Source organism: Nilaparvata lugens, chromosome 11, assembly GCF_014356525.2.
Source record: "Nilaparvata lugens isolate BPH chromosome 11, ASM1435652v1, whole genome shotgun sequence".
NCBI lineage: Eukaryota > Metazoa > Arthropoda > Insecta > Hemiptera > Delphacidae > Nilaparvata > Nilaparvata lugens.
Window position 1 is genome coordinate 30,222,836 of NC_052514.1, and position 17,815 is coordinate 30,240,650.

Consider the following 17,815-nt stretch of genomic DNA (forward strand, 5'->3'; position numbering starts at 1 on the left):
CATATACAAATATGGTACAGTTAAAAAGCCAAGTTTTTTAAATAAAAGTCTTAAAGAATCTAACCTTTTCACTTTCTCTATACACTTGAGTGCCTTTTTTTGAATCTTAAACACTCTGCCCAAATTTTTTTGAGATAAATTACCCCATACTAGAATATAATACCTAATATGTGCTAGTATAAGAAAAGACCATGATAAGCTACCTGACATCAGACATAACATAAGAAATGATAATTCTTGTCATGCTTCAAAAGTTTTCATAGGGCAGTGTTAGTGCTGGGCAATTTGAAAAATCGAGAGTCACGTGTAGAAAGCTTTAAAAGACAGGATATTGTAGTTTCCTTCCCTTTGCATAATGAATAGCTTGTTGCACGATGAAAGTAGCATAGAAGCTTCCTTATGTCAGGGAAATAATCATGACTACACTACCCGGCATAGAAATTATTTTTTAATCCCTCAAAACTCTATAAAACAAGGGATAGCCACCTATTTCAGCAATTTAAAATCAACAGCAGTCTTTCTTACAATACGTTTTGTGATGAGAAGCATAGAGCTGCCAATAACTAAGTTTTAGAGAGTGGTGAAGAGTAAAATTGATAGAAAAGGCGTACTTTTCAATGAATGAGTTCTATGAGTGTTCCATATAAATGCTGCTCTTCCTGTTGTATCTATCTGTATTCTGTTGTAATACTTGAACAGTTTTGGGTTTTGTGTTTGTTTGAATCATTTAAGTTGTGTTATCCGTATGAATGCTGATATTCCTGTGTAGCGTTGCACTCAGTGTTGGGTTCTGTAGTTTGTGTTACGCATCATGTAGGCTACACTGTATTTTAAAGTCATATGAGAAGCTGATACATTTTGTAATATGTTCTGGCAAATAAAGAATCTTGAATATATAATCAATTCAACATAAAATTCTAAATTGTGTAGTATCGAATCCATTTACAAAATTAAATCTTAAATTTTATTTATTTATTTATAGATAATATATAGAATTCAGGTAAAAACAGGCATTTGCCAAAAACAATTTAATCCTTAATTTAAAATTAAAAGGCTACAGGTGGAGTTTTTGATTCGATTCACAAATAGCACATCATTGAAATATCGGGAGAGAAAAAACCTGTTAGGGTGTGAAACATAAAATTCTAAATTGTGTAGTAGGCCTATCGAATCAGTTTACAAAATTAAATCTTTATTTTTTATTTATTTATTTATAGATAATATATATAGAATTCAGGTAAAACATGCATTCGCCAAAAACGATTTAATCCCTTATTTAAAATTAAAAGGCTACAGGTGGAGTTTTTGATTCGATTCACAAATAGCACATCATTGAAATATCGGGAGAGAAAAAACCTGTTAGGGTGTGAAACATAAAATTCTAAATTGTGTAGTATCGAATCCATTTACAAAATTAAATCTTCATTTTTTATTTATTTATAGATAATATATAGAATTCAGGTAAAAACAGGCATTCGCCAAAAACGATTTAATCCTTAATTTAAAATTAAAAGGCTACAGGTGGAGTTTTTGATTCGATTCACAAATAGCACATCATTAAAATTATCGGGAGAGAAAAAACCTGTTAGGGTGTGAATGCGTATATGTGCAAGTGCACCAAGTGATCAGATGAGAAACAAATTCTGGAAAGATCAATAGGAACACTCACACTGAAAGCGTGCACTTGTTGTTGCGTTCAGTGTGAGCAGCTACATGCAAGTCACAACGAATTTCAATGGCACTTTCCAGAATTTGTTTTTAATTTTAGGTCTTTAATTTTACAAAATTTTCACTCCAAAAATATTTATACAAACCAGAATCATTCAACTGGATCTCGACTGACTGTGAGGAAAGTTGTATAGGTTTAACAGAATTCCGGAAATATTTTATCGGGAGAAAAAACATCATATTGCTGTGTTTGTAGAGTTCTTTCAGGCTAATAAAAAATTGGATTCAAAGTTATCAGCTACCTTGAATGTTTTTTTGAAGGGAATCATTAGTTTTTTTGTGTTTTAGATGTTTTTATGGCTAGGGAAGGTGAAAGTGGTTTGTCTTTATCGTTTTTTTTTTGTAATCTGGAGACAGAATCTTTTTTTATGTCCTATGTTGGTGGCTTCACAAGCTGTAGGAGGTTTGCGTTTGGGGTGATGATGATAAGCGATAAATAAATTCATTTACATACAATTCACATTGAAATGATTGGGGAAGAAAAAATAAAATTAAACTCGTGCTATTTCTCTTCTAAATTGAATTTCATATAAAAAGTTTATTTTATCAGTGTGATTTTAGAGTATACGATTAACAAATAGGCTACAAGGTTATGAGTATTTTTCGTGAGCCTTCATCAAACCATCATATATTTATCACATTTTATTCGAAGAAAACTCCATTCTTGTAGAGCTATTACAGTAGGTACTAACTTATTTTGTAATGCTTTAAAAATAAATGAACTTCTCTCCTCAACAATCTAATGGTACATTCATGTCGTCATTTCCATTAGAGTGAGAATCTTTATTGGTATTCAAATCTCACACATGTGGACCAAATAAATAGAGCTATAGATTTAAGTGGCTTCGAACCACCGGGAAAACTGATGTGATGTGGTGTGTGGTGTGATTTCAGAGCCATTCCGGTCTCCGCAGCGACCAATGCCCATGTCTGTGAACCAACCGTTGCCCATGTACCACCATCACCCCTCCAACACCATGGGCAATTCGGCCCCATCCTTCGACTCTCACCCCACCATGCGCAGAGAAATTCTCATGATGATGAATAATGGCAATAGCAGTAATGGTCAGTGCTATGCATGCACCTCTTATCATTCCCTCACTGTCTAAACTCGCGAGACTACAATATTCTTAAAGTATCAATGCAGGATTATTGAGTTTGATGCTAAGGAAATTTTCATTTCAATGCATGATCATTGTGTATTATGCTTACTTCTCATTTCAATGCATTACCATTGTGCTTTACGCATAGTTCTCATTTCAATGCAAGTCGACAAACCCTCTCACTGTCACATCAATCTTCATTTGCTGTACCAACATACTTATAATGTCCTTCTTTTTTGTTATTGCATGACTTGAAATGACTTACCTTCTTAAATGTCTTCCCTTTTACTACATTCTTCATTTATTGGACAAAAATTCATTAGATTTCAACTTCTTATGTCAATGCATGATCGACTAATATCCAAAACCTCTTCACAAAATCCTTCCCATGTTGAACTACAATTCTTCAAGTGTCCTTTGATTGTATGAATGAGTAACATCCAACCAATTTCCAAAAACTCCTTCTTTTCCCAACTATCTTAATTTGTTGAAAAGAATGACTTCTTTGTTTGATGACGTGGCGAATTTTGAACAAAAGTCTACTCCACTTCTCAACCGCGAATCTGTTCTAATTTGTTGAAAGTAAAACAATTTATTCCTCAAATGTCCTCTTTTTTGTGTTACGACTAGCCTCTAAAATCTTCCTTCTTTTTACAACAATTCCACTTTTTATGTTATTTATTAGACTATAATCACTTAGATGTCCTCATTTTATGTCAATGCTTGATCAATGACTGTCTTGTGTTGTGTATTCATTTTTTTGAACTGCAATCCTTAACATGTGCTCCTTTTGATGCGAATTTTTTTTAATTTCCCATTTTCTTTATTTGGTGGTATGCAATCTTTTAAATGCCCTCCTATTTATGTCAATGTATTTATTTATTTATTCACAATGTTATAGCGGAAACAACTGGTACTTGGTTAACCCAAGTTAACTAACATAACAATAAGACTAAAATACAATTCACATTCAAAACAAAAAATTACCAGAATAATGAACTAATCACCAGAACAGGAAAAATAACTTGGAAAACTACTTAGAAAACACTTTTCAATTGAAGTTGAGAAAGTGAAAATGATGGTGAGAATATGAATATGAAGTGATGATGGAGAGGTGATAACAGTAAAGGAGATAAGAAGAGAGCAAGCAAGCAAGACTATATTTGGATGAAGAATGAGAAGATGAGGATGACAATGATAAGAGCCAGTGAAGAAACTGTAAAATAATTGGGAAATTTATTTTTGACAAAGCTCCAAAATCTCCATCCTTCTCCAACTTTTTTACTTATTGCACGAAGCTTTAAACTCTTGGCTATCCTCGTTTACTCCTGAAAGAGAATGCTAATATGCCATGATTTTGTGAGATTTTTTCATTACTGCCTATTAATTTTGTCGATTTGTGTTGTTAATATTGTCACCCCAGTACAGGACTTGAAACCCCTATTTTGTCGATTCCCCAGTCAATGAACTGTGGTGAAAATACTAAACTAAATAAACTAAACAACTTTCCCTATGAATAAAATCACTGCTTCCCATCCAGCTAATTCTGACAGTTGTATGTGAATCGCATTTCACTCAAGTGAATCTCTTGGAATTGATTGATGAGTTATAATTGTGCATTGTTTTCCGGCAAAACTAACTGTCCTCAAATTTTTTGCTGCTGTCTATAGCTTTTTTCAATTTTAATGACAATACTTATGTATGCTTGAGGCGTTTAGTGGCAGAGAGAACCTCGGTGCAGAGAGATGTTTTAGTTTAATGCTTATTAAATATTATTTCTTTATTTATTTACTTGTTTGTTTGATTCTTTGTAATAATTGTATTTATGGCAAATGAACAATTCGGAATCTTTTAATGTTGTCTATAGCTTTTTCCAAGTTCTATGACAACATTTATGCATGCTTGTGGCTTTTAGTCGGAGACATGTTTTAGTTTAATGCCTATTAAATAGTATCTCTTCATCTATTTGTTTAATTATTTGTAATAATCGTATTTATGGCAAATGAACAATTTTAAATCATTCATCGTTGTCTATATTTATTTTTCAAGTTCAATGACGATAGGTTTTTTACTTAGGGTTGCGGCTTTTAGTGGCAGAGAGAACCTCGGTGCAGAGAGTTGTTTCAGTTTAATGCCTATTAAATATTATTCCTTTATCTATTTACGTATTTCTATGTCCGTTCAATTATTTGTAATAATTGTAATGAATTCTCATTCAATTCATTGTCATTGAATTCTCATCTACCATTTTCTAGTGAAAGAACAATTGAAATTGCCTCTTAACACCATACTTGTACAAAACAATACTATTATCTACACCTTTTTTGTACTATGATCTTCTTTCGTATTGTATTTATGGCAAGTGAACAATCTGAATGATTTGTGTAGGAGCTATGCGAGACACGCACATGCCGCACGATCGAGGCGACCGGCCGTTCCTGGTGTGCGATGACGGGGGGGCGGCTCCGCCCCTCAACCCGCCCAAGCGGTTCTGCCCGGGAGGCGTTGGTGGCGGCGGCGGTAGCGGTGGCGGAAGCAGCAGTGCCGCCTTCGGCCCCCGACAGTCGAACGGTGGCTTTTCGATGGGGCCGCGTGACCGCATGTGTGACCCTCTGCCCGGCCCATCGGCGGCGCCGGATGACTTGAGCATGAATGGTGGCTTCTCCTCCTGGCCCAGGGACCATGACCGGCGGCTTCCTCCACTCCCCATACAGAACGACACCGTCATTCTTAATACCTTCAACATGCACAATAACAAGTAGGAACACATTTCATCCTATTCTATTACTCTGCATATCATTGAGGCTGTAGTACACTGAATGCAACGTTAGTAGACAGAAGGTTGATCACTCACAGGTGTGAGATTCAAAGTGGTGGGGGAACGCCAGAGTGACGTCACGTGTAGTAAAAAAGTGATAGAGTAACCACACTGAGCATACAGTTTATTCACTGTATCTTCAAATACATCGTCGTTTAATCCCCTCAGAACTTCAGAACCTCAGAACTTTAAAATTCTCCGTACTTATAGCGAATGAATAATCGATTCTAATGATGTTAAATATTTTAAGTTCATTCAACTTTTATGAATAAAATGAAGTTGAAAATTCTCAAGAATCTAAAAACGTGGCATGAAAAAGTTGATACGCTGGAAAAGCGTTAGTAGACAACGTTATACTATTATAATTTCAGGTTAACCCATAAAATAATCTTGATAAACCAATGCATTGCGATAAACCGATCCCGATAAATCCTATGCATTGCATTCATATAAATGCATTGAACACATGCTGGTATCGAGCACATCTTCTACGAGAATCAGAATATCTTATCCCCGAAATTCACAAGCCTGATGTATAGCCAAACTACAAAATATAAACGTGACCTAGAAGGTGAAGAAACCTTAAGAGTTTGAAAGGGTAGGTAAGAGGTGGGGGTTTTGCTTTTAAATGGCAAAATGCTTGTATTATTTAAATGTTTTGATAATTATTATAAATCAGAGACAGAAAGCTTGCATGTCAGAACATGTTTGTGTTATATAATTTGACTATACGTCACGGTATGATTTACAAGAATGCGATATTCTGCCTACTTTGTACTACAGCCTACGTCATGGCTGCAGTTCCCCTACTCCAATTGCATATCAACTCAAATTCAATAGATGAGTGACCAACCTTCTGTCTACTAACTTTGCACTGAATGGGCTTATTGGTTTATGGGCAATCAGCTTATGACTTGAGACAATAGTTGGGCTTATGACAATTAGCACAAAAAATTTTATTGTAACTTGATTCAAAAATGTGAGTGACACATCGGTACATTCTAAATTAGTATTGAAACAGTTTTGGGGGTAAACTTGTGGTATTTCCTGAAAGTTTTGTAATTCAGAATAATATTGAATAAATTGAATATTATCATACTCCCTTAGGGAGTATGATAATATACTCATGCACAAGCCTAGAACTTATGTGGGCATCACCCTCAGTAAAAATAGTCATCAGTAAAACAGAAGTTGAATTAGCAAGGTTGATTTTACATATGTTATGTGAAACAACATCGTCATAATAGATTAGGCAAGGCAAGTCAATCCTGTACCGGCGTTTATGTTTGTCATTGTTATCTGAAATTATTCCTTACTGTTTAATATCTACCTTGATTTCATAGAGACATTTTTATGCACAGTTAGCTCATGGCCATTATTTTCAATTCATTATGTTCGAATGAATTCTAGGTTCGATAGGAAAGTTCTCATTATCATTTAAAGAATGAAAATACTGATGGAAATTACTGAGATATTGCAATTATTCAAATGCTAATGAATAAATTATTATTATTATTAAACGAAAATCAAAATTAAATGCTTTAATCCACCCCGAAGAATTCAGCTACTGCAAATATTGACAACAGGGTAAACAGCTAGATGGAAATTCGATGAGCGCTAATATTCAAAAATTATTTGTCAGCCCGGGAAATTTGTCAGCCTTGGGCTGACAAATAATTTTTGAATAGAAGCGCTCATCGAATTTCCATCTAGCTGTTTACCCTGTTGTCAATATTTGCAGTAGCTGAATTCTTCGGGGTGGATTAAAGCATTTAATTTTGATTTTCGTTTAATAATAATAAAATAAAAATACTGTCCACTTGGAGATAATAATCCAATGAACTATTTATTAATCTGTGAAAACAAAATTTAAATGAATGGATGCAATTTAAAATTATGAATGACAAAATTATTCCTACCAAAAACTTATCCATACATGAAATTAATATGAATTTGAAAATAGGTGTTTTATTATATATGATTAGAATAATAATTGTTGCAGAAAACATAATAAAAGGGGTATAGCACCCTATAATCCGTGCAAAGCTCAGTTTGCAGCACGGGGCTTTTTGACCAATGTTATTTTGTACGAGAATAGGTGCACATTGTTGCAGTTTTTTTGCTGATTACATCGCAATGGTCTACGCTCTTTCTCTCACACAATTGGCTCGCATGCTTCCTGGCTTCTGTGAAGTCTGTCAGCACTTGAATACATAAGAGCGATGCTGCAATCTAAGGTTTGCACAGATCTAGATAAATGTATTTTATTTGCACTTTATAACATTACAAAGTGATGTGGATGAAGTTGAGGCAATAAGAGCCCCCTCTTCCACTGAACCCAAAGACTGATATACAGAGTGAGTCATATTTATGGGAACCCTTCAATAAATTGAAGACTGTTGTAGATATTTATAATCATAGAGAATCAATAGCATAAGTAGATATCCCATTGTATGGGGCGTTTATGTCGCAACTTTTACTGTTATCTCAAGCCTACAGTCCACGTAGTTCTCTCCCGTGAAGCTTTATGACGCTGGTAGTCTCTCATATTGTGCCTTTCATACACTCTTACCCGGTCAAAACAGTAAAAATCGACAGTAATCGGCTTGAGATAACAGTAAAAGTTGCGACGTAAACGCCCTATACCATGGGATATCTACTTACGCTATTGTTTCTCTATGATATAATACTGTAACTTTCAGGATAAGTTACTGGTCAAATACTCTACCTTTTGACGTACAACTGAATTTCTACCCCTCATAACGGGGGTTGTAAATACGAATATTTTAAATGTAAACACCCATTGTGTGGTACAGGATTTTAAAGGCCTTTTTAAAACAAGAAAGATAGCATCAATAAAAATGTTCTATGATACTTGTATCCAAAATGGCGGCTGATTGAAGGTTTATTTTTTGAAGAAATAATTGATAACGTTCAATCACCCGCCATTTTGAATAGAAGTATCATAGAGCATTTTTATTCATGTCATCTTTCTCGTTTTGAAAAGGTCTTTAAAATGATGTATCACACAATGGGTGTTAACATTCAAAATATTTGAGTTACAACCCCTAAGTCACCCCCTTATGAGAGGTTGAAATTCAGTTGTACGTCAAAAGGTAGAGTATTTGACCAGTAACTTATCCTGAAAATTACAGTTTTTTATCTAAACAGTCTCCAATTTATTAAAGGGTTCCCATACAATATGACTCACTCTGTATAATAAAACTATTAAATAGCCGTGAAGAGATGAATGAAAAATGGTTGAGTGGGGTTTGTTTCAGTGGTCGCAGTGTCATAACGAATTTGGATTCGTCGAGAGATGATTCTCAAGATGGCAGCGATGTGGTGCTCAACAGTGACGAGGGGCCCTTGGGGAATGTCAGTCCACCACCCTTCCCCCAAAACAGGCCAAATTATTTCTACGAGTGAGTTTTCTAGACTGCCTATATAATTTTAATTAGGGAGAGTTTTTGGGAATGTTTGCTGGTTCATCCCTAATTTTGTAATTAATTTGTTGTCAATTTGTCAATAAATGCAATATGCAATCATAGGCCAACAAAAAAAAAATAGAAACTTTATAGATAGTCAATAACTTGTTTGGCCTATGTAGCCGGGAGACATTGCTGTGTCCGGCCTGCAAAAACTGAGCTTCAAATTGGAAATTCAAAATCCACTCATCACTCAATGCACAACAAACACTCTGAGGTTGGAATATGTTCGTGATCTTCATTCTAGATTTCTTCATGAAAAATTTACTTCTGAAAAAAAAACATTTTTTTCTAGAAAATTTAGAACTATTTGATAAACAAATTTAAGGCATAGAATTTGTCCAAAAAAGATATACATTTTAAATTTTGATGTAAAACTAAGACTTGAAAAAAATGAAGGAATTTTGTCAATAAATGAAGGAACATTAAACTCAACGACCAGTCAAACCATATTGCACTCAACATTAACATAGTTTTCAACTTTTTCACTGCCCTATGTTTACTAATAATTGCAGTTTCATTCGTAATCTCAAAATAGGGATTTTACAAATAGTTGATATTAACAAATAACAGCATTCCCATTTGAATGTGGGTCCATACATTTTTATTCTAATCAACATTATACTTAGCGTTCTTTGGAGGCATATCGTAGCACAGGCAGATTTGAGATTATAATAAGCATTTTTCGATTGAATAGAGGGACTTTATCCAGAGTACAGAGTATATTCTCAATCTAAAATTAGAAAAATGTAATTTTTTGTTAAATTTATGACAGGCAAGTTCACTAAATAGATATGCCCTGCTAATTTTTTTGAGTACTTATGTATTGGTTAGACTCATTTCTCATATTATGCCGGCCTTTTTGGGATGATTTTGCACATTATCAATGAGAATAAGCTAATCAAGTTCATTTTCATAAACACCAAACAAAGCAAATACGCCCACAACACAATAGAGATTGCAAAGTCAAAACTCCTAATTCACTGTAGTGTATATAAGAGGTGGTGCATGATAAATAATTCTTACAGCCTTATTTTACAGTCTGAAGACTATTTAAAAATATATCGTTAACTGTATCAACACTTTATCTCACTATTAAACACATTTCATTGGTTGAATATTTTATTTTTGTGGATTGAAGATTTGATTGGTTTATTTGTTGTTTGTCCAGATCTGGTGTGAATTGGTTGAACCCTGGACGCGCCGTTAGCCGAGGTCCCCCCTCCTCATCCTCCAGTCGAATGGCGTCGCATGGCAGCCGAATTCAGTCGGGTCGATCCTCCATGATATTGAGGGCCGTCGACGAGTTGCAAGACGCGCGAAATATGGTCAGTCAAATCAAATTCAAATCTTAATCATTTGGGATAGGGAATTTATTTATGCTTGATTAAAGAATGGGAGACCATTCAAACTCATATTTGTTTTTAAATTTTCTACTTTGATAAATTCAACGTAATTTTGACAAATAATTATTCTATTTCTATTAATTTATTCTACTTTACAATCTATCCTGGACATAAGAATTACATTTTACAACACAAAATTTTCCCCGGTGCAAAGCACGGGTTACCAGCATAAAATAATGTTTCATCTGTACTAATCAATATTATAGAGTTGGAGTTGATCATGATCATTTAATTTAGAAATCGAATAAAAACAACATTTCACCAGCTCTCTCCTCAATTCTATTCCATAAATCTTCACAAATAATGTCTTTGTTTCTCTCTCGGTAGCTCAGTCATAATTGTTCTCTGTATGTTAGCAACTTGTATATGATCGTATATTTAATGGAAAAGATGAAAATTTTGTTGATTTTTAGCTAATAACTATTATTAAACGAAAATTCCGTGTAAGGGTAAGCATTCCTGACCGGCAATTAGGAGGTACTGGGTTCGATTCCCGGGCTGACAGATAATTTTTGTATAGTAGCGCTCATCGAATTCCCATCTAGCTGTTTACCCTGTTGTCAATATTTGCAGTAGCAGAAGTCTTCGGGGTGATTTACATAATTAAATTTGGATTTTCGATTAATATTTAATAATAGTTATTCGTTGATTAGCATTTGAACAAATGCAACTTCCAATTTATTTCCATCTGTAGTTATAAAATTGAATTATAGTACCCTTTAAATTGATAAAATATTAAAAATCAAATTGTAACGTAACTACTAGTTTCGGTGATCACACCATCAAAATAAAAATAATAAAAATAAAATGGATATAAAAAAAATTGGCTATAAAAATAAAATTGATAGAATTTTATTTTATTTGATTATAATTTAATTTAATTTTTATAACCTGACGATGGTGTGATCACCGAAACTAGTAGTTACGTTACAATTTGTATTATTGTTTTTTAATATTTTATCAATTTAAAGGGTACTATAATTCTATTTTATAAATACAAGAAAGTAGCCCTGAATTCATACATTTTAAAAAATATGGAACTTCATCTGTAGATTTTTAGCTATTTGAATTATTTTGTGGTGAAGTAATCTTCATCGGTGCACTCTGATTTCTCTTTTAAAATGTAGTAGAAAATTTAATATTCATCAAATCAAGATGAGGTGTGTAATAATAATTAATGAATTTTTCATTTTTTACATTTCAGTCAAACAACCGTCGATTGATGGGATATCTTGATGACGAAGTACTGGACGAAGATTTAGTTGGTCCTCCAAGGTGAGCTCATTTTCATTCTATTTAATTACATTTTTCAATGAAATGTCATAAATCAAATTATTGATTTTGCATACACATATATTTGTGCAACACATGGCTGTAGCTTCTTTTGCTAATCATATTAAAACTAGTCACTCTGACTAACCATTTATTTTTCGTTAATATATCTTATAACAAGTTATTATTATACTAAAGTCCTTAGTTACTTTGTATAATTACATTACATGGCTGTAACTGACAAAAAAACCTATAAAGAAATAGCTAGAGATAGTTGAGACTTGAGTATCTCCATGCAAGCAATACGCTCTATCTCAACCTGCTGCAGATGAAAATGTTTAGGCTTATATTGTTCAACTTTTATTTTTCATATGCATTTCAAAACACACATAAATTCGTTTACTATTAATATTAAAATAACGCACTTATTTTTATTTTTCATATGCATTTCAAAACACACATAAATTCGTTTACTATTAAAATAACGCACTTATTTTAATGTTTTTGAGGATAATGTTTTGTTTTCTCATTTTTTTAGATTCGTTCGTTTCATGAATATTCAAGTTTTTCATGAATATGTGTTTACATGTTTAGTTTTTTTTAAATATTCATTCAAGTTTCATCATATTCGCAGTTTCATGAATAATTTAAAATTGTGTTCTCCTTTGACTCAAGGAATAATAATGACTCAAGTGAATGTGAACTAAGCTTGAACAAAACTGTGTAACTGTATCTATTCTAATCTCTGTAGCCTATCTAAATCCTGTAATGTTTATCTTCAAAATCATTAAAATAGAATAATGATTTATTGACAAAAACTAATTATATTAATTCAAATTATATTTCGCGCTACAGAATGATTATTAGGGCTCAATAGTGCCACTCCATTTTGATCCAATGTCAAAACGTGTACATAAAATTTAGAAATTTGTATTTTATACATTTTTTCCTTTTTAGTAGACCAGTCAGCGATTCAGAAGATGAGCGGGTGCGCGAAGCTGTTAATAGTGAGTTGATTCATTATCCTTAATTATTACTTTTAATCATTTAACCACACTGTCAGCCCCAGTGTTTTTTTGGAAAATCAATTAAGCCTTTCAATATGTTACCATATCCAAAAATCCACTTCATACTCTTGGCGAAAGAGTAATATTGAGATCCACGTTATAATAGCAGTATTTGATTAACATTGGTGTTGCTAGCCTTGTCGATCATTCGACAAAGTCTTCGGCTGTTACACCTTTCGTGGGACACCTGTATATGAGTTAATTTCTATAGTGATGTTCACGTTATAATGGTAGAATATGATTAACATTGGTGGTGCTACTCTTGTCTATCATTCGACAAGGTCTATAGAAACCTTATACAGGATCGGTGAAAAGTCCGAGAACGGCTTAATATCTCATACACTAAGGTAATTTGACGGTGGGTGTGATTGTGAACCCTACTCAAATTGAAAGAACTACTTTACTTACTATGACTTTGAAAATCTGGTCCGCCATTTTGAATGCAACTTATTTTCTTAAATGGGAAGGTACATGATATGCGATACATGAATTCGATACGGGATTTCAAGAAAAAATGAATGGCGAAAACCGCACATCGATATCTCAAACCGTTTAGAAGATATTCACATTATTAATCAATACTATTCAAAGCAGAAAGGAGAGAAAAAAGTATGAGAACGGCTTGATATCTCATAAAGAAATGTGATTCCAAGGTGGATGTGATTGGGGATCCTACTCAAATTGAAAATAGGCCTACTACTTTACTATGCCTTTGAAAATCTGGTCCGCCATCTTGGAACCGTCATTTTGAATGAAACTTTATTTTTCTAAATGGGAAGGTGGTCATGCGATACATGAATTCGATACGGGATTTAAAGAAAAAATGAATGGTGAAAACCGCACATCAATATCTCAAACCGTTTAGAAGATATTCACATTATTAATAAATACCACTCATGTATTTCATTTCTGATTTGCATGGTATTGATTAATAATGTGAATATCTTTTAAACGGTTTGAGATATCGATGTGCGGTTTTCATATTGATTAGTAATGTGAGGTTGGTAGCACTGGCTGCTACGAAAAGTTGGGTTGAAAGTCTATATTTTATGTAAGTCTTGGATAGTTTCGTTTGAATTTCCTTCATGAGTGAGTTTTTCCTTCAAGTTTGTGCGCTGCTTGTCCTAGTGCATGGATATTTGTGAGGGAAGGGCGGAAATATTATATGTATTCAACAATGATTTCTTTCTAACCTACAATTGAATAGCTGAAAAAGCCGGTCGTAGAGTGCCTGTTTGCTCGATTTGAACTTTGACTCTCCTGCGAAGAACATAGCAATTGAAATTTCCCCTGGCTTTGAGATGACAGGTGGGAGAATCTCAGTGAAGGGTTGAAAGTTCTGAAGTAATCAGAAGCTGTTCATAGGAATCCCCAGAGTGCAAGAGGTAACGCCGAGCGCTCAATTATTATGAACGTTGCCTATTAGGTTCTTAACTTCTTTTCTGAACAAACAACGGTTTACAAAAAATTTTATGGTGAACGAGAAATTTATACTGAATTGTTTCACAACATTTCATACTGACTCTTGTTTACCTGGAAATTAGATTGAAAACTGTTTAAAACTGAATAGATGTGTTTTCAAAGTGATACAACTTTGGTGATACAAGATACAGAACTGACAGGTTGATGCTTCCTACTACGTGTGAATTCCTCTCTGCAGAGACAATCCACTGAATGATGTTCTCGGTACGGTGATCGAATGGAGTGAGCTGTGAATTTACTTGACTCTATTTCTTATCAGGATAATAGCTTTCTCAACTCTATCAATTTTTCTCTATCTGCAACTCATATCACTACATTTCAAAATATAGCTACTACTTATCATTGCGGCTCATTGAGCAGATAAAGTGTTCAAAATTAGTTTTAAATTTGTACATTCAGAAGTATTTTATTTGTCTTCTTTAATTGAAAGTCAGAATTTTTAGACAGCATTAGCTATGCAAAACGCATATATAAAATTTTATGCAGTTTGCTGAGATGCTCACGGTCTTTTAGTAATAAGGTCTTTTAATAATCTGAACCGATTAAGATAATATACTATTAAAAACAAATTAGATCATTCTCTACTTAATTCATATACGTTTTTTTCTGTCGGCATTGATCCAAGCTCATTCAGCATTTGTAGGATTTTATTCAGTTGAATTGACCATATATGATTATTTATTATTGAGCAGCTACCTAGTTAAATGATTATTCTCTAAGTTTTTGTAGACTGAGATTTTATTTAATTTTTAAATTCTTACTTCTAGACATTTTTTTGTAAACAAATAGATAAGTCATAGTATTTTCGGGTGATAACTCTATATGAAAACTTATTGTTGAGGCTAATAAGGTTAAGGCTGTTAACTTTGAAGGGGAAGATGGAGTTTACTATTGGAAAAACAAATTCAGGGAACCCCAAATTAACTTTTCAGAATTTCTCATTCCGTAAAACAAGTGTCAACTCACTGGGAATAACGCAATGGCGGTGTCTATCCAAAGCGTGCAAGGCTTCTCTTAAAACCGATAAAGGGACGAAGAAAATTGTAGGAGGTCTTTTAAGTTGTGACCACAACCATTCTCCCGCTATTAGAAAAAATGACTCCATTAATGAAGACTCACTTAGTGATAGCCATACTGAAAAGGGTTTGCTGTCGGCTCCTTTGTCGATTTCCCTGTCTTCCACCCCTATCAATAACAACTCTGACCGATCTGGGATGAGTGGGAGGCCGTCGTTAGAAACTGGCGGGAATGATGTTAGCGATCTTTGCACTAAATGTTTTGGGCTTGTCGAGAGGCTAACAATTGAAAATCATAATTTGATAGAGGTAAACTCTCGAATGAGGGTGGAGTGGAATGCAGCTGTAGACCGGTCCATCATGAACGATAGGTTGACAATGGAAATTAACGAGAGGAGTATGAAAGATTTTAGGAATTCAAACGGATTAAATGAGGGAAGGTTTGATTGTGTCGGATGCTCTCTCTGCAGACAAATTGATGAGTTCAGCGAAGGAGAGGCCCATCATCAATGGGAGAGAGGTATTAATAGAAAGAATAGGTAGCTGAATTGGAGCATGATTTAAAATTAAATTGGAATTCATTAATGGAAGTGGATACGAATGTACAGAAGGCTAAAATGATAATGAATGGGTTTATTCAATCATGTTCGATAATGTGCTCAGTCTTGAAGGGAATCGAGACCAGCAAGGAGAAACAGCCAGAGAGGGTATCGCTTTCACAATCAGGTCCTGTTCGTGATACTCGCAAGGTTTGGCTCTGTGGTGATAGTCATGTTAAGGGTATTAGGGAGTTGGTGTCAAAGAGATCACCTCCTCACTTCAAGTATCAATCATTTATAGCTACCAATGCACAGATTGGTCATATTTTGGATGGCATTAACTCCTCATCTAACCTTTGTGAGATGAATGCTGATGATACTATTGTCATAATTGGTGGTACGAATAGTTTTGATGAGTCCTCGAAAGAAATTGACCTTTATAACTACGCAATGAAGCAATGAAGCTTCGAACAGTTATCAGTGCTTTGAATGGGAAGGTGGGGTTGGTTTTATCTACAATCCCGTATAGATATGACCTTTCGTCTGACTCGCATGTAAACAGCTGCATAATAACAATATTATAATTAAAAATATTTATCAATACAATTTATTATCAAAACAATATTATTGAGGTTAAGTTGAATCAGGTAGAAAGCAATAATAGAACAGCTGTTTTTTTTTTTAATTAATTGGAATGTGAAATCGCCGTATGAAATCGTATGTCCCATAATTTGAACATTAATTATGAAAAATTTAGAAGGAAAATTGAAATTTGGACTTCGAGGTACACGAGATTGATATTTTTAGAATCTATGTGCAAAATCTGGAGATCTAAATCATTTCCGTTTTTCCGGTATGCAATCCACAAGTTGACATGTTTTAATGCGAACAAACGAACACACGAACAAACACAACCCTACTCTCTCTCATTATATAGACTAGACAAATTGAAATCTTACAGTATTGAGGCTGAAAATGCTTTAGACAGACCTGGAACAATTTGTTTTGAAATGTTTACAGTTTATATTGTGGAAATTGAATTCTGTTAAAAGAGTTGATTTATTTATTATACACTAGACAAATTGAAGTCTCGCAGTATTGAGGAACTCTCTCTGAAACTGTTTTTTACTAACCTTGAACAATTTTCTTTGTTCACAGTTTATATTGTGGAAATTGTATTTTATTTGGTTTTGGTTTAAAGAGTTGATGTATTTATTATACACTAGACAAATTGAAATCTCGCAGTATTAAGGCTGAAACTGCTTTGGACAGACCTTGAACAATTTTCTGTGTAGTTTTTACAGTTTAAATTGTGAATATTGTATTCTATTTTCTTCTTGTTTAAAGAGATGAGTTATTTTGTTAATAATTATTATTGATTTGTGTTTGGGACAGATCTGGAACTGCTGCGAGAGGGGCTAGTGGGCAATAGCCAAGACATCGCTGATGGGCCGGCGTCACCCGACCCGGAACCACAGCAGGGGCAGGGGCAGCCCAACTCCGACCAAGAGGAGGAGGACGAGGGGGAGGAAGAGGATGAGGAGGAGGAAGGCGAGGATGATGAGGAGGAGGATGATGGTGAGGAGGGAGACGAGCAGGAGGAGGGGGCGGAGGCGGCTGCCAATGTTGAGGAGGATGAAGAGGAAGTCGTGTTAGTTTCCGTCAATAGGCTGCCTGCCCAACAACCAGCCCAACAACCAGCCCAAGGTAGTTAGTTATATTATACAGGGTGCTTCAGAGATAGTGTCGAACATTCTAGGGTATTGTTCCTGGATGATAGGAGTCTACAAATGTCGTATTTTAAGTGTCCAAAACTCAGCGATTATCCTTATAGCTGCCATTTTGTTTAAGAATTTTTATTTCAAGAACGAAATGATATATTGATCTGAAAATTGG

General features: G+C 34.3%; 1 protein-coding gene across 6 annotated transcripts in view; it reads left to right on the forward strand.

Moving 5' to 3' along the window:
• Window positions 1–17,815, forward strand: part of LOC111048207 — a 43,429-nt gene that overhangs the window by 2,898 nt on the left and 22,716 nt on the right. For 3 of the 6 annotated variants that reach the window (XM_039438124.1, XM_039438126.1, XM_039438127.1), the window contains exons 2-8: window positions 2,623–2,793; window positions 5,220–5,589; window positions 8,931–9,074; window positions 10,309–10,465; window positions 11,748–11,818; window positions 12,773–12,822; window positions 17,315–17,626. In XM_039438124.1, coding sequence (XP_039294058.1) covers window positions 2,623–2,793; window positions 5,220–5,589; window positions 8,931–9,074; window positions 10,309–10,465; window positions 11,748–11,818; window positions 12,773–12,822; window positions 17,315–17,626 — 1,275 coding nt within the window. The remainder of the gene's footprint in view (window positions 1–2,622; window positions 2,794–5,219; window positions 5,590–8,930; window positions 9,075–10,308; window positions 10,466–11,747; window positions 11,819–12,772; window positions 12,823–17,314; window positions 17,627–17,815) is intronic. The other 3 variants (XM_039438128.1, XM_039438125.1, XM_039438129.1) reach the window with 3 other exon arrangements.